This window comes from Clupea harengus, chromosome 13 (genome assembly GCF_900700415.2).
Source record: "Clupea harengus chromosome 13, Ch_v2.0.2, whole genome shotgun sequence".
NCBI classification, from domain to species: Eukaryota; Metazoa; Chordata; class Actinopteri; order Clupeiformes; family Clupeidae; genus Clupea; species Clupea harengus.
This window is the reverse complement of record NC_045164.1, coordinates 6,549,596-6,564,595: the sequence shown is the minus strand read 5'-3', so window position 1 is coordinate 6,564,595 and position 15,000 is coordinate 6,549,596. Positions and strand designations below refer to the sequence as shown.

At 42.9% G+C, this 15,000-nt stretch overlaps 1 protein-coding gene across 1 annotated transcript in view; it reads right to left on the bottom strand.

The window, feature by feature from the left end:
* col13a1 (collagen, type XIII, alpha 1) overlaps nt 1-15,000 on the bottom strand; it is a 116,722-nt gene that overhangs the window by 10,183 nt on the left and 91,539 nt on the right. Inside the window, exons 21-36 of the mRNA XM_031579553.2 lie at nt 13,663-13,749; nt 13,343-13,369; nt 13,045-13,080; nt 12,601-12,657; nt 11,925-11,948; nt 11,602-11,655; nt 11,430-11,474; nt 11,060-11,194; nt 10,108-10,152; nt 9,834-9,884; nt 9,610-9,636; nt 8,894-8,980; nt 6,321-6,374; nt 5,934-5,987; nt 5,519-5,554; nt 657-743 (exon numbers count right to left, since the gene is read on the bottom strand). Coding sequence (XP_031435413.1) covers nt 657-743; nt 5,519-5,554; nt 5,934-5,987; nt 6,321-6,374; nt 8,894-8,980; nt 9,610-9,636; nt 9,834-9,884; nt 10,108-10,152; nt 11,060-11,194; nt 11,430-11,474; nt 11,602-11,655; nt 11,925-11,948; nt 12,601-12,657; nt 13,045-13,080; nt 13,343-13,369; nt 13,663-13,749 — 906 coding nt within the window. The remainder of the gene's footprint in view (nt 1-656; nt 744-5,518; nt 5,555-5,933; nt 5,988-6,320; nt 6,375-8,893; nt 8,981-9,609; nt 9,637-9,833; nt 9,885-10,107; nt 10,153-11,059; nt 11,195-11,429; nt 11,475-11,601; nt 11,656-11,924; nt 11,949-12,600; nt 12,658-13,044; nt 13,081-13,342; nt 13,370-13,662; nt 13,750-15,000) is intronic.

The window sequence follows — 15,000 nt, the reverse complement described above, 5'->3', positions numbered from 1 at the left end:
ACAGGGGGCATCCAGCCCATCCAGGCCTGGCAAGCCTGGTTCACCTTTTTCCCCTTTAAAGCCTCGGAAACCCTGTTCATGAGATCAATCATTTACATCAGCAACCGTCCTCAGCGCTGCCACACTGCCACCTGCTGGCCAGGAGGGCCAATGGCAGCCTGTCTGCAGGCCCACGGCGACTGGCCCAGAGCAACATGCGGGGCCACCGGGGCACAGACTGACAGGGTCAAGGGTCAAGTTGGTTGAAATTAAGGTCAAAGGTCAAAGATTGTGACAGAGCCAACCGGTTGGCATTTCTGGAGCCAGCATTTTTCTTGCCCCTGTCAGTCCACTTCCTGTGAAAAAAAATGCCCTCCGGGAGTTCTGGTCTCTGGTCTCTGACAACAGCAGCCAATCATCAAATGACAGACCAAATCAATTATAAAGCTTAATTAAAAATCAGCTTGTGACTCGTGATTTCCACAACTACTTTTTTTCATCCTCTAATGGAGATCAGACTCTTTGACCAGAACATCCCAGAGAGGCCTGTTAGGTTGAGTGACAAAGCACAGGCCAGAGGCCAGAGGAAGGACAGCACGGATCAGCCCAGCTGCTGCCAGCTCTTGCAGACTGGCCTTCCTCTGGCCTCGCGGCGCCGCGTTGAACGCAAGACATACCAACGGACACGGGGCATCTAATCCAGGGGCTCCTTGGTCTCCCTTATCCCCTTTGGACCCCCTGTTGCCTCTCTTGCCCCTCTCCCCCTGCAAACGACAGCGTATTAAAAACACACAAGCTTTAGACCTCCTGATGGCTCAACACACACACTGAGCTATGAAATACAGCATAGAATTATTAAAAGGACATTTATTTGAGACAACTGTGGATGTCATAAAAGGGCTAGAGTATAAAAGATGTTTTTTTTAAATTATTTTTTATTGAATAAAGTCACCAACATTGTGGAAAAGAACTGATTGGTGGGGAGGATAAGTGGGAGGGGTTAGGGAAGAGGGATTCAAACAATGCCATTGGTGTGCGGATTGCTTTTACATTTATAGTTTAAGTTATCTGTCATTAATTTATATACACAGTATAAACTGTTCTTGTCATAAACTATAATGTTTTTCTATATTTGCAGAAACCTCTGTTATTGCTTACTGTTTCAGCTGAAGCTATCCTCTTTACTAAGATGGCAATTCCTGCATACATTTCACATTTAACAAGTCAAGGTGAAGCTCCTCTTTCTCAGCAGTGAGTCTAAGGCAGGTGGCCTAGAAAACCATTTATTTTGATATTTAACAAAAGTTTCAAAAATGTTACTGCAGGAAGGAATCATTGCCAGTACAATACCTAAAAATGCATTATCAAGATATTAGAGTATACAAATAGAAAAAACGAGTGATATTGTTGCCTACATTAAAAAAGCAATCTGAATAAGCAAACGGCCCTTATTTATATAACTTTATTTTATTATAATGAAGCAAAATTGATGCATGCAGATACGTCTCTAATTCCTTGGCTGTGACATACAGAATAAGCACATCTAACTTTTAACTTACTTTGAGTTTATGTCTGCAGTTTTAAAATGGACAGAGCAGATATTATTATTGCACTTTATTTGCTAGTTTAATTAAAGTGAAAAGATGTGAGATAAACATCCTTCCAGTCCGCTCACCAAGTCAAAGGCTTTGAGGCGACCCTTTAAGGTTTCCTCTGAATTAGAGTAAAGTAAACCCAGGCCTCTGTGTGACAATTTCACAATGTCAAAAAATACTGAGAGTTTAAAAACACAAAAGTGTTTACAAAAGTTTCTCTTCCAGTGGTGTAGAACAGTAGCACTAGGCAAGAATAAGGTCCTCCATTGTTGTCAGTGGAACAGGTAAAGGGAACACAGGAGTTACAAGGTACGATCTTGTTGTATTGATTTCATAACTGTCAGTCATTCATTCACTTTTATCTTTCTGCCTTATAGTATCAGAGAAAACATGTTTACCCTTTATGAAGTGGTGTGTAACGCAGCCATGTGTGTTCTCCCAGAAGTCAGAGACACACACACACTCTATCTATATATTTTATACAGTATGACCGACAGTATATGCTTTACACTGTCAGAAAGCTTCACATACTCTAAACAACACAGCATAGACACACACTGAAGCATAGTTTAAAGTGTAACTTCACCAACTCGGAGCCTAACTCCACCCACTGCATAATTGGGTGCTAAAAAAGGGTTGAGGGGTCGCAATTAGCTAATGAAAATGAGACGCGGGGCATTTTCACACCTATAGTTTGCTTGCTCTGGTCCGAATCAGTTGATGAGTTTAACTTGGGAGCATTTTCCACTTGGTTCAGCTTCTTTTTTACACAGATAAAAATCCAAGTGAACCAAAATGCATCACTGCAAACCACGTGAGTACGTTCACTTTGCTTATTGGTCAAATGTGTCTGGGGCGGGAGCAGGAGAGTAAATACAGGAAGAAGGTGCAGTGTTCTGGACTAGGGCATATTTCTTGAGAAACGTTGCTATGCAATTTAACATGGAGCAATGGCAGAGTTGACATTTGCTCAATACCATGGTAATCATCCAGGCATTATACCAGGCAAGACTATACCAGCAGAATGCCGAACACACTTTGAGAAAATGTGTTGAAAATACTATACTGCTTCAAACTTTGCAAAGAGGTGCTGCCTTCAGACGACTGAGCAGAACAAGGGAGCTAATATTGAGCATGTACAACCGCATGCTAACGTCAACTTGGCAGTTGGGTCGGATCGAGATTGCGGTCCCATCACAAACATACTGCTCCAAAGTTTGTTTGACACCGGACCGAGACCACCTCCTCTTAAGGGTCTTGGTGCGGTTGCTTTGATCTGCACCTGAGTGTGATTACTGTGTTCACAGCAGCCCAAACTAATCGCACCAAGGGGGGAAATTAACCAGAGTCCGATTTAACCAGACTAAAAGGGCAAGTGTGAAAACAACCTCACATGCACGGGTGGGGGTTGGGGGAGGTGGGTCCGCTCATTGGACACAGTTCAGTCATATCATTCAGTTTACGATAATAATAATAAAAAAAAACATTTTAGGGAGGAGTTACACTTTAAAATAAGCCACGTATTCTTTGACAATACAAGGTGTGTCTATTAAACAACAAAACTGTTATAACGAGTACAACAAGTTAACAAGTATAGGCATGAATAAAATATTTAAATTGCATGAAATTATTTTCTTCAGTTATTTCATATACATTTCTCTGCACCTAGTAGCACATGTGATGCACACATATATGAATCACCACCCAAAACAAGATTCATTACCAGTGCCACTGTTTTAACCACTTTGCAATGCCAGCTTGGTATGGTGGCACAGTGAGGCTGTGGCACACAGGCCTGAGTATAGAATATTACAGCCAGACTGGCAGGGGGGAAAGGAGAGGGAGTCAGTGGTGAGGTGTAGGAGAAGAGGAGGAGTGGGGGAAAGGAGGAGAGGAGGAGGTGTATTAACCCGGGCTATGACATTAGAGTGCAGGAGAGTCAGGAGGCCGGGGGGTGGGAGAGGGACAGAGAGGGCGACCCGGGCAAACGAGTCCCCGGAAATAGAGCAGGGTGCAGGGGAGGAAAAGGGGATAGGAAGACCTGTGGAGAAAAAAGAAAAAGAAAGAGAGACAGAAAGAGAGGGAGAAAAGGAGAACAGGAGGAGGACAAGAGTAAAAACAGCACCGTGTCCTGATGCCCCACTCAGCATCACCAACCGGTCCCACTGAGAGACTCTGGAGCTGACAGGAGAATTCAGTCAGCCTCTATCACCCACAAATATGGGGCAATTTATCAATGACCACGTGGGTAGACTGCCTAATTGTTTTACTGTGGATCTGTTCAATTAGCACTCTTATCTTACAAGCCTCTTATGTGGCACATGAGCCCTCTACTAAGAAATAGAAATTAAAAATTTGTGTTGATTCTCTTTGAGGTCATGTCATTTTCTGTTACCACAGTTTAGCAACAGTATGTTTTTTTTTAGAAGAGTCATTCTCAGACTATTTTCTTGAGAGGTAATAGTTACTCTGTATGAATGGCCAGTTGAGGATGCTGAGGGACCAATGACATGTCTGTACATTCAAGGTAGGAGTCTTCCACACAGACCAGTCAAATAAGTGCATTAAGGGTTAATGGGAAGGCTAAAAGAGGAGAAAGATAGAAGAGAAATCAGAAGTAGAAAAATCACATTATAGTGAAGAAAGCAGATAGATACATTTGTGGTTTAGCAATGGCTATCTTAACCTTTATGCTAATCGCATGCACTGTAGAGGAAATCATATCTTTCTTAAAGCAGCAATAAGTCGTTTTTGGCTTGTAGCTCCCCCTAGCGGCGAAACATGTTGAAATTTGCTTTCCTCGTTTATGACAAACTAGCGAGTCAACAACTTTGCTAACACAGTCAAGAAAAGATGGCTAGCTCTGAATCGAACTTGTATCCAAATGTGTCTTTCAGCTGTCGCCAACGAGCAAAAGCTGTTCCGATAGTGACTGTCACTACCCGATCCTAGACTGTCACTACCCGATCCTAGCATCATCAGGACCCGGTTCCTTTCTGAAACAGAACATGAGTGTTTCCTTCTGCAGCTAAATCGAAAAGCATTGACTCAACAGTGGTGGAATACTGTAATATAACATCTAGACAGAACTGCACAATAGTCCAAAACATCTTCTAGTTTAGAAAAGTATTACTGACATATTTCTCCCTTTTGGCATTTTCTGGGCGTCCGCAGGGGAGCTAGTGAAGCCTGAAATCCTTTTTGCAGATAAAACTGCAACACGTGTAGCAGTCAGTGGCTTCCTGCTGCAGCCACTCGGAACCACAGAGGGGACATTAGCATGGCAAGCGGCGGGCTTAACTTAAGATAATCGTGCGTGGGGCCTGACGGCACTCGAGTGCCTCGCGGAGGACTTTTCGACTGGGCTTCAAAGCAAAGACGTGGCGCTGATCCAGCTTGCTGCTTGCCCGCCGAGAGCCACTAATCAAACAGGACGGGGCCACTCGAGCGTGTTTGATCATCCTCTGAGACACGCGTAATTAATTACGTATTCTAATTCCTCAAATTTGTTTCATTCGGTTTAAAACAGCCATCGCAAAACCACAGTAGGAAAGAGGCAGAGGAGAAGCACAGCAGAAATGGAAAGCGTCACTGCGACACCCAGCACACTTGCTGACAAGGAGGGCATTCAGTCTGAGGTTGTGCTTATGCATTTGAAGTAAAGACAGCTTATCAATTCACCATTGACACTCACAAAGCTACCCCAGAATACATTTGAATTCACCCAAGTCCTGCACAGACCCTGACCGCAATCATTTAAGGCCAAGGGATGACATAGTGTAGTAAACATGAAACTGTCATCAGAACAGAATCATGGGTGAAAATGTAAGTGTATTTCTTTCATTTACATTTGCAGCTAACATGCTACAGCTGCCTAGTCAGAGCAATAACAGTGTACCCTAGAGGAGCTTTATGCCGTCAAGGTAAAAGCTAGTTAGCCTTACCCGTGTGCCTTTCAGTCCTGGTGGTCCAACTAAACCCTTTAAGATAAAATAGTAGAAACCCTGGCAATGTTAGGCACTGTCATCCTAAAACATCAATCCTGTTATCAGGATGTCTCAGCATACAATACAGTGTGCAAAGACTAAACACCACAGGACATTTACCACAACTCCACTGTATTATTCTATTTAATCTACCGTGCACATAATTTGGCATCTGTATCTACTGTCTGAATTCTCACAACTGATCACATCCATGGTCAGGCACACAACCATGGTGCACCAGCTGAACCACAGAACTCTTGCACCATGACATGGCAGCCATGTTTGCCTAGGCCCCAACAGGAAGTAAGTGTATAATAGGTTTAATGTCAGATCTGAATATCAGAAACATTATATACAGTAATGTGTGACTCACAGGGATGCCTTGAGGCCCGATTGGTCCAGCAACTCCTGTGTCTCCTTTATACCCCTGGGCACAGAGAAATCAGAGAGGGACATGTGTTCATACTGACACACCATACTGGTAGTGCACATACATGAATCACGAATTAACTAAGCAACTAAGCAATTAATTTGAGCATCTTTGATTTTATACGACAAGCCTTCCAAAGACAGAGCACCCAAAACAACTGTTTTCTGGGTTTCTGGTCTTTGGTTGAAAGGCATGAAGACACCTGTATTCAAAGGTATTGCACTAATGCAGTTTCAGTGTACTAATGGACTGGTGAAATGTTAATGAATAGGATTTCGGCTCAACGCCTTACAGTCATCTCCTAAAAGGCTGACGCGGAGTCACTCTTACCATTTCACCCTTTGGTCCTGCTGGTCCAGGAACACCTCCTGGCCCAATCAGACCCTTAGGGAAGAAGGGCAAAGATAGAGAGTGAGAGGTCAGTTCATGTTTCTACAGATGGACGACAGACTCCCCAGAAGGCCGAGGTATCAGGGAGAGACATAACTCAGTGTGGAACACCACTGCATCAACAAGCTTTCTTAAGGTACACCAACTTGGATTCAGCTTTCGCTCAGTAATATAACTCTTTGAAATGTCACTGACATTTAAATGCTGTCTGGGCACAGATGGGAGGAAAGTTTGGATCTCTCAATAAAAGAAAATCTATTCCTTTTGAAAGCTTGTTGGTAAAACATATTCATAATGAAAATAAATGAAAATGGAGCAGTTAAATAAATTCCACAAGTTGCTCCCTCCTCATTGGACAGGAATCAGCAGGAGCCGAGAAAAGGACTTCTGAGTTTGGGTGCAACCTTGCGCCTCAGCCATCATTTTGACTCTTATGCAGCCCGAGTCGGCCATACTGTTACCGCGGTAACATGCAGCCGCATCCCAGCATGCTCTTCTGATTTGACATCACAGGGTGAGAGTTCTAGAATTCTGAGCTGTACTCTGTTGGGTCATGGGTTCATGGGAGAGGCTTGTTTAGATTGCTGAACTGGACCTGCACTGGGGTAGCAGCCTTAAATACATTTAGGTGTCACTGCTCTATTTTTGAGAACAGAGAGAGAGAAAGAGAGAGAGAGAGAGAGAAAGAGAGAGAGAGAGAGAGAGAGAGAGAGAGAGAGAGAGGACAAGAAAAGCAAGGGGAGACAGAGAAATAAACTTCTTCTCCATCCATCTCACATCTGCTGACAGCTTGAAAAATAAACCAAAGCTGATCTATTTAGAGACCTCTAGGGGGTGGTGTGCACAGGGGGTGGGCTTGACCAAATCAGACCTTTCAGGGAGGCAAGGTCAGGCCAAAGTCACACTGAACCCCTCTGACCAGACGCCTCTACAGTGCCAGCCTGGCAGTCCATCTAAAGTAAGCCTCTCCCAACACCAGACATCCACACAGACAATGGACAGGCAGACAGAACACAGACATAGCAGACAAAACACAGACAAGCAGACAGAACACTGACATAGCAGACAGAACACAGACAAGCAGATAGAACACAGACAAGCAGACAAAGCAGCAAATGGGCAGCAGAGGGGAGCAGAGCAGAGCAGACCAGACGAAAGCAGGCAAGCCGTGAGGAGGGAGGCAGGGATGGGGACAGAGAGAGAAAGTGAGAGAGAGATGGGCGGAGAGGAGAGGGGGGGATGAGGGGTACGGAATCTGAGCCACTCACCACTGGACCAGGCTTGCCATCTAACCCGTGAGCCCCCTGGATAGCACGTGAAGAGTTACCAGAACCAGGTGGAGAGGAGAGAGGAGAGGAGAGAAGGAGGAGAAAGAGAGAGGAGTGATGGAGGTGTGAAAGGAGAGGAGGGGAGAGGAGGGGAGTGAGTGAAGCAGTGACTGGTGTGACACGCACATAAACAACAACACATCCTCCTGCTGGGTGCTGGTGGAAAGGGTGATGGAGGGGGGAGGGGGTGAATGAAAGGGATGATGGGATATTGGAGGGTGATATGGTGAACACAAAACAACAGTAACTCCTTTTAAACGCCAGCCTCTTCTCAGCTCGGCAGATGGTAGATCGATTTCTGGTCCTGATCGCAACATCAACAACATTATTCACATAATAACACTAGCGAGAGATGAGGTCTGATAAATGTGTGGAATTTCGGCCGAGTTCCCAAAAAGACTAACACTTGATTCTCAACGGTCCAAAAGGAGTTACTGTGCCATCGACGATGGACTCCCAGCTAGAAAGGAACCAGTGACTGATGACACCAGAAGTAAAAAAAGAGGTAAAATCGCAAGTTAGGAAAGACACCCCAAAGATATGTGATAAACAAAATTATTTGAATTAATAATGAATACATTAGAGTAATAATGTCGTTATATTTCATTACTGTACATCTCGAAGGCAAACATGTAGCCCCTTAGTACAGTATGTTAGATCACAAAAATCTCAAGTGTAGCACTTTACAAGCCTGCTTTCTCCACCCAAAGAGCTACATGTGGAAATATTTACAGACACTTTTTTGACTCATCAGATCAGATCTTCATCTATCATCTTTAACAAACGTCTGATATCAATAAGATGGCAGTCATTTGTTATTGTGAGAAGAAACATCAGTTCGAGTGGGACTGTTCTTTATTAGGGGTTGAAGCCTCCATTAAAGGATGCATTCAGTTAACATTCAAAGACACAACCACCTCTTGAGTTCTCATTGTCTGGGTGAAGCAAATATGAGACGCTGTTGTGTTAACATACAAAAACACAGAGGGAGCTAGCAGCACAGAGATCTGTTGGAAATATTTCAGTAGTCAGTTGGTGGTTTAAACTGGATTGTTTTAGGTTTTGATGGTGTTGTGTGGTGTGTGTGCTTACGTGTGTGTTTATGTGTAACTGCGTATGTGTGTGTGTGTGTGTATGTGTGTGGGTGTGTTTGTTTGTGTGTGTCAATGGTGTACTTGTACTCACAGGAAGTCCCAAATGACCCCTGTCCCCTTTGTCTCCCTTCTGGCCACTGGCTCCCTTCTCCCCACGCATCCCAATGCCCGGCTCCCCCTGGGACAGTCACACACACACACACACACACACACACACACACACACACACACACACACACACACACACACACACACACACACACACACACACACACACACACACACACACACACACACACACACACACAGACAGACACAGACACACACAGACACATACTCTTAAACACATTGTCAGCTATAACCCATAGTAGTGCAGTCTGCACTACATTGCACACTGCACATTGCACATCCACTTTTGCACTCCTGCCCTGCTTTTTGTATTGTAGTACTTATTGTGTTTGTGTAGTACTTACTGTGTTTTTATGTTTTATGTTATGTGTAGTACTTACTGTGTTTGTATGTTTTTATGTTTACTGTATGCACCTATACATCAGAACAAATTCCAGGTAGGTGTAAACCTACTTGGCAATAAATACTATTCTGATTCTGATTCTGATTCTGATTCTGATTCTGAAAGGCCCATTACCCTTTTCCACTACAACCCACCATCAGCCATAACCCATTGCCTGAAAGGTCTGTTACAGTCTTACAATACAATTATATGTCTCCCATACAGGTACAAATAATGACACTGGTTCCACTAGCAGCGTCATGGTGATGCAGAGCTGACAGTAGTGAGACACTCACCTTTGGCCCTGAGTTTCCTTGAGGCCCCTGGAAAGGAAATCAGTGAGGTCAGTGAGTATATATAAGGAATAAGGACCTGGATCCTCTGTTGAGAATATGCTTCATACTAACCAAACCTTCACCACCAAAACTTTAAGAGAGCTGTTAGACAGCTGTAGCTACTGTAAACTACATTACCCATGATGCATGAGATGTGTCAAGAAGGAAGTGTGGGTTATACTCACCAAGCCGCCAACTGGCCCTTGAGGCCCTGGAGGTCCTGGGGGCCCATAGACCTAAATCAAGGAAACAGGAAGTAATTAGTCAGTGTATGTGTACAAAGTGACACCAAATGATTTTGTGTATAGTCCATTTAACCTTATTCACCAGGAGTGTAGCACAATGAATTCTGCTTTAAAGTAGGAACGACACAGAACTAAGGTGTTAACTCAGCAATCATTTGTATCTGCATGAAGCAGTGGTGTGGAAACCTAAAGGGATGGAGGAAGGATTGTTTACCATGTCAGATGCCCCTCCCTTCTCTCCTGACTCTCCTTTCGGGCCCTGTGTACGAACGAACGAAGAGAACAACTTTTAGAACACATAACCTCCGGAACCCAAATGACATCCACCCATGAGCCACTGCAAACACTGTTCCACAGCTCTACTCCTACAACTCAAACCACATTCACCAGCAGAGCAAACCACCCACTAGGGAGATACTCTGCCCCCTAAGTGCTACCCCACAGACAGACCGACAACAGGGGGCCGTGCCCGCTTGAAGGGGCACCATTGCGTACCATTGAGCCTGGCAGTCCAATGGGACCTGAGGGTCCCGTTACCCCCTTTTCACCCGTAGGGCCGTCTAATCCCTACAGAACGGGAAAGGAAGGGCGGGGATATTGACACAGGTTAGGAGACGCCGACAAAATCAAATTACAGGACATCAAATCACTTAGTCAGGTTCAATCGCTGGTCAGTTTAATATTCAGTTCAATTCAGTTCAATTCAATTTGGTTCAATTCAATTCAGGGTCAATTGCAGAAGGTGAGTGGACAAGGGTTAAGTGTCTTTGGACTTTTTGAGTCAAAACAGAGATGAACGCAATGCTGCCCACCCTGACACTAAATCTTACAATGCGACTTTCACACTTGATAGTAATATTAGCTGTTAAAGTTACATGCTAATCATATTCAGATATGGAAGAAGAAAAGTCTTCTCACTTAGTATCAATAAAAGAGAGAATAAGGGTTACATGTAGTCTACTAAACAACAACAAAGTTAATTTGTTCAGTTCAGTTTGCTAACATTGAAGAACCTCATAAAATCCAATTTGAGAATTGTACATTTCATCATATAAAAATATAAATGACAACATTTGAGCCAAGAAATCAGCAGATAAAGACAGAGCACAGTATCATTAGTGTTTCAGGCATATTGCTTTGGTAGGGTTTTGTCTACAGGTACTCACAGGTGACCCTGACGGACCCATGTCCCCCTTGTCTCCCTTTGGCCCGGGGTATCCCATCACCCCCCCTTCTCCACGGGGCCCCTCTGGGCCTGTGGGGCCCCCAAAACCCTGCTCTCCAGGCTTCCCTCTGGGACCCTGCCACACGAAAACAAACAAACAAACATTTGTTGTTTCAAAAGAACATATCTTTAACTAAAACATTCTGTAAGTGCTAAAGATGTGAATATGAAAACCCTCCCACAAGATAAAATGATAACATGTTGTCAAGGCATTGTGTTTAAAATGCAGCCAAAGAGGTTAAAGATAAGACTAAAGATCTCAGTCCTATCAATGCCTTCTTAGCTTAACTCAACAATTTACAACAATTTACCTTTTCCCCGTCATGTCCTGGAGGTCCTGGTAATCCAATATCCCCCTAAACAAAACGGATTACAGATAGAATGAGAAAGCCCCATATTACCTTAAGCATTCAAACAAATGGATAATGAAGGTGAGGTGTGTGACAGGCGGGGTGGGGGGTAGTGGGGGTGGTGGTGGTGTACCTTCATGCCAGAAATACCAGGAGACCCTGGAGGGCCAGGTAAGCCAGGGGGACCCTGCAGCGAGAGAGTGGACACAGAGATGAGGCTTCAAACTTACAAAAACACACAGGAACACACACAGGACCACTTACACATATATACACTCACACACGTAACATACAAAGAATTTATGTTTTCTATGATACAGAAATAGTGGTGTGATTTCTAGTAAGGGAAAGTGTAAAGGTGAAACCCAATCCTTCTCTAGACCATGAATGACCTGAACTAAGGAAATAAGCTTAAATTGTCACATTATTTGACACAATTGACACATTAACACGTACCATGAGTGGAACATTACGGATATCCTGAAACATGGAGAAAAAAAAAACATTACGTTATTATACAGCCCAGTCATAGATTCACTCCTGTAGCTCAATTAGAAGTGCAAGGCGCCAAAGTAAAGGGTTTAATACCCAGGGAGCACTCATACCAATATTAATAATAATAATAATAATAATAACAATAACAACAACAACAACAACAATAATAATAGTGATGATAATACAATTTATTTTTAAATATTATTATTATTATTATTATTATTGTTAATAATAATAATAATAATATTAATGCACTTTATCTGTACAGCACTTTTCAGTGCATCTCAAACTGCTTTACAAATCAGCAAGGAACACAATTAGTAATGGATTAGCCACAAAATATACAAAGATACAGAAGATCACTCAGTCCAAGGGGTGAAAAACAAGGAAGATCATCTAAGCAATGATAAATAATGAGTAATAATGATAATGTATATTTGCACACTAAGTCACTTAAAGTGTCATCTTAATGAATACCTATAAATGCAATGCAAATGAGTAGTAGAGGTTAACTAGTTGGACCCAGGCTTGTCACGTGCATACTGACCATCACATCCAGCACACATCCTCACACACACACACACACACACACACACACACACACACACACACACACCCTATATAGCCTCACACTCACATTTTCATTGTTGTTGATTTCTGCTTTGCCCGGTTCTCCTGCTGGACCCTGTGGACCCTAGAACCCGCACAGAACATCAGATGTTCAGATGAAGAAAAGATGCTCTCTAACATCTCAGTAAATCTTTTGTCATTAAAAGGTTCAGTGGAACTTAAATCACATTCAATACACACGGTGGTTACTTTAATAGTGTAGACATCTACATAAAAATAACATAACACCCAATATTACTTACTATAAATACTGATGTTAATAGTTTGGTCAGGTTCACTATTATAAGTTTTAGCTAAGAAATCCTTGTATTTTTCAGTGAGGTTTATTGATACTCAAACTAGTGGCAAATATACTGTATTTACTGATACACCATCTTGTTAAGTCCTTATTAAGACGTGTGCATTTGCAAAGTGCAATTGTGCAAGGATTTGCCATTCTAAAATGCCTCACCCTTGGTCCAGCGGGCCCTTCCGTTCCTATGTCACCCTACATGAAACATGCAGAAAAGAGGTTCAGGGGTGGGAACAATAAACACACAGTCTCTCGAGGGAACACATATTTATGTCTCATTCATACATACAGGGATGTGGTTAACACTCATAGATCTTATATCTCATTCAAACATGCAGAGATGTGAGCAAAACAGCATACGCTATCATTCGTAGATAGGTAGATTATTATTCACATGATAGATATATTATTTATTATTATATATTTCTAATTTGAATGAAAACAGTAAACATCTGACCTTGATTCCCTGGTCACCTTTATCACCCTGTAAAAGAAGCAGGATGGTTACTTACACTGACAGCATGTTACACAGCTGTAGTCAGCACCCTTGACTCTACCTGACAGTATATCTAAAATGACACTGGCCATGTGATTCCTATGCTGTCTGTCTGCACAGATGGAATGAAGTCGTATGGATGTGTTGCAGTTGCGTTTCCTGTGCCCAGGCTGTTTCTGTGGATGGTCCCTCTGATTGTATGTATGTCTAATGTACTGTGGATGGTCCCTCTGACTGTATGTATGTCTAATGTACTGTTGGGTTCATCTGGAGCACAGTACCTTGGGTCCTGCTAGACCAGAAAGGCCTGGGATTCCTGGTTCTCCTTTGATTCCGGTTCCTGCTGCACTGCCTTCTCCCTTGTCACCCTTATCACCCTAGTAAGAGAGAAAGACCGAAAGAAGAAGCAAAAGAAGAAGGAGAAGAAGACGTAGAGTCATTATTAGTTTGTGATATGATATACGTATCAGATCAGTGATGACACTAGTCTGTGTTGACAAACATGTATTTTCAAACTATATTTCAAAAGAATTGCCACCATGCAGTGGCGTTTCTACATTAGGGGCAGGTGGGGCACTGCCCCACCAGATCCAGATGACGCTGTTGTGCAGAAAGCTCAATACATTCGTACTTCGCCGCAAAATATATACATATTTTTTTTTATGCAAAGTAGCGTGAATATGTGTGTGAATAAACTTGACTCACAAGCATTATAGTCTTGTTTTGGAGTAATTTGATTCGTGTGTTTTTCTGTCTGTGTGCTTGCTCTGTGAAATGCTGCTCTCCGCTGTCCCTCCCTTTCCGGTGGGGCAACGGCCCACGCTGCCCCACCGTTACCATGGAAACATCAATGAGCGTGAACCACACAGGCCAAAGTTAACATTGAGCGGTGGGGCACTTTCAGATGTGCCCCACGAAATCTGCCTGGCAACTAGACTGGAATAATGCGAAAACCGCAAGACCTGTACCCCGTGACTAAGAAAAAAAGAAAAATACAGATCAAAATCAGACAGACCAGTAACGTTACTGCTAGTTAGCTATCCCTAGTTTTCGAGTATTTTGGAAGTGTTTTAATTCAGCCTACAATGAATAATGTAGACTAGTTGTTGAGGGAGTTAGTACATTGTCGTTGGAAGATAAATTAGAAATTAAACGTGTGGGGCCACACAAAAGGATCGAGACATTCCCAAGAAACACGATGGGACAGCAGAGACTGAACGCAATGCTTTCCATTGAAAACCCGTTTGTTCATGGACTGGTGGATTTTAACAGCAAAGTCATCGAGAGGTTTGCTCAAGCAAAGAACCACCGCGCCAACTTCCTATTTAAGTGATCTGCATTGGAGAGTCAAAGCTGTATTTTTTTGGAGCTGATGGATGTATCAATGCAATCAAACAACGTTTTGTTCATTTAGCAGCATGTTTTGTTGCTGTTATTTGTTAAAGTTGTGCCTTTCGCTTCATATTGTATGCCACACTTGTGCCACAAGCTTAATAAATTAGTCAAGTTATTTGAGCTATGTGTCTGTCTAATCTTTTTACTTTGTTGCAATCATTTTACTTTAATGTTGTATTATAGGCAACATCTTTGTGTTGCGCTGAGCGCTGAAGCATGTGGAA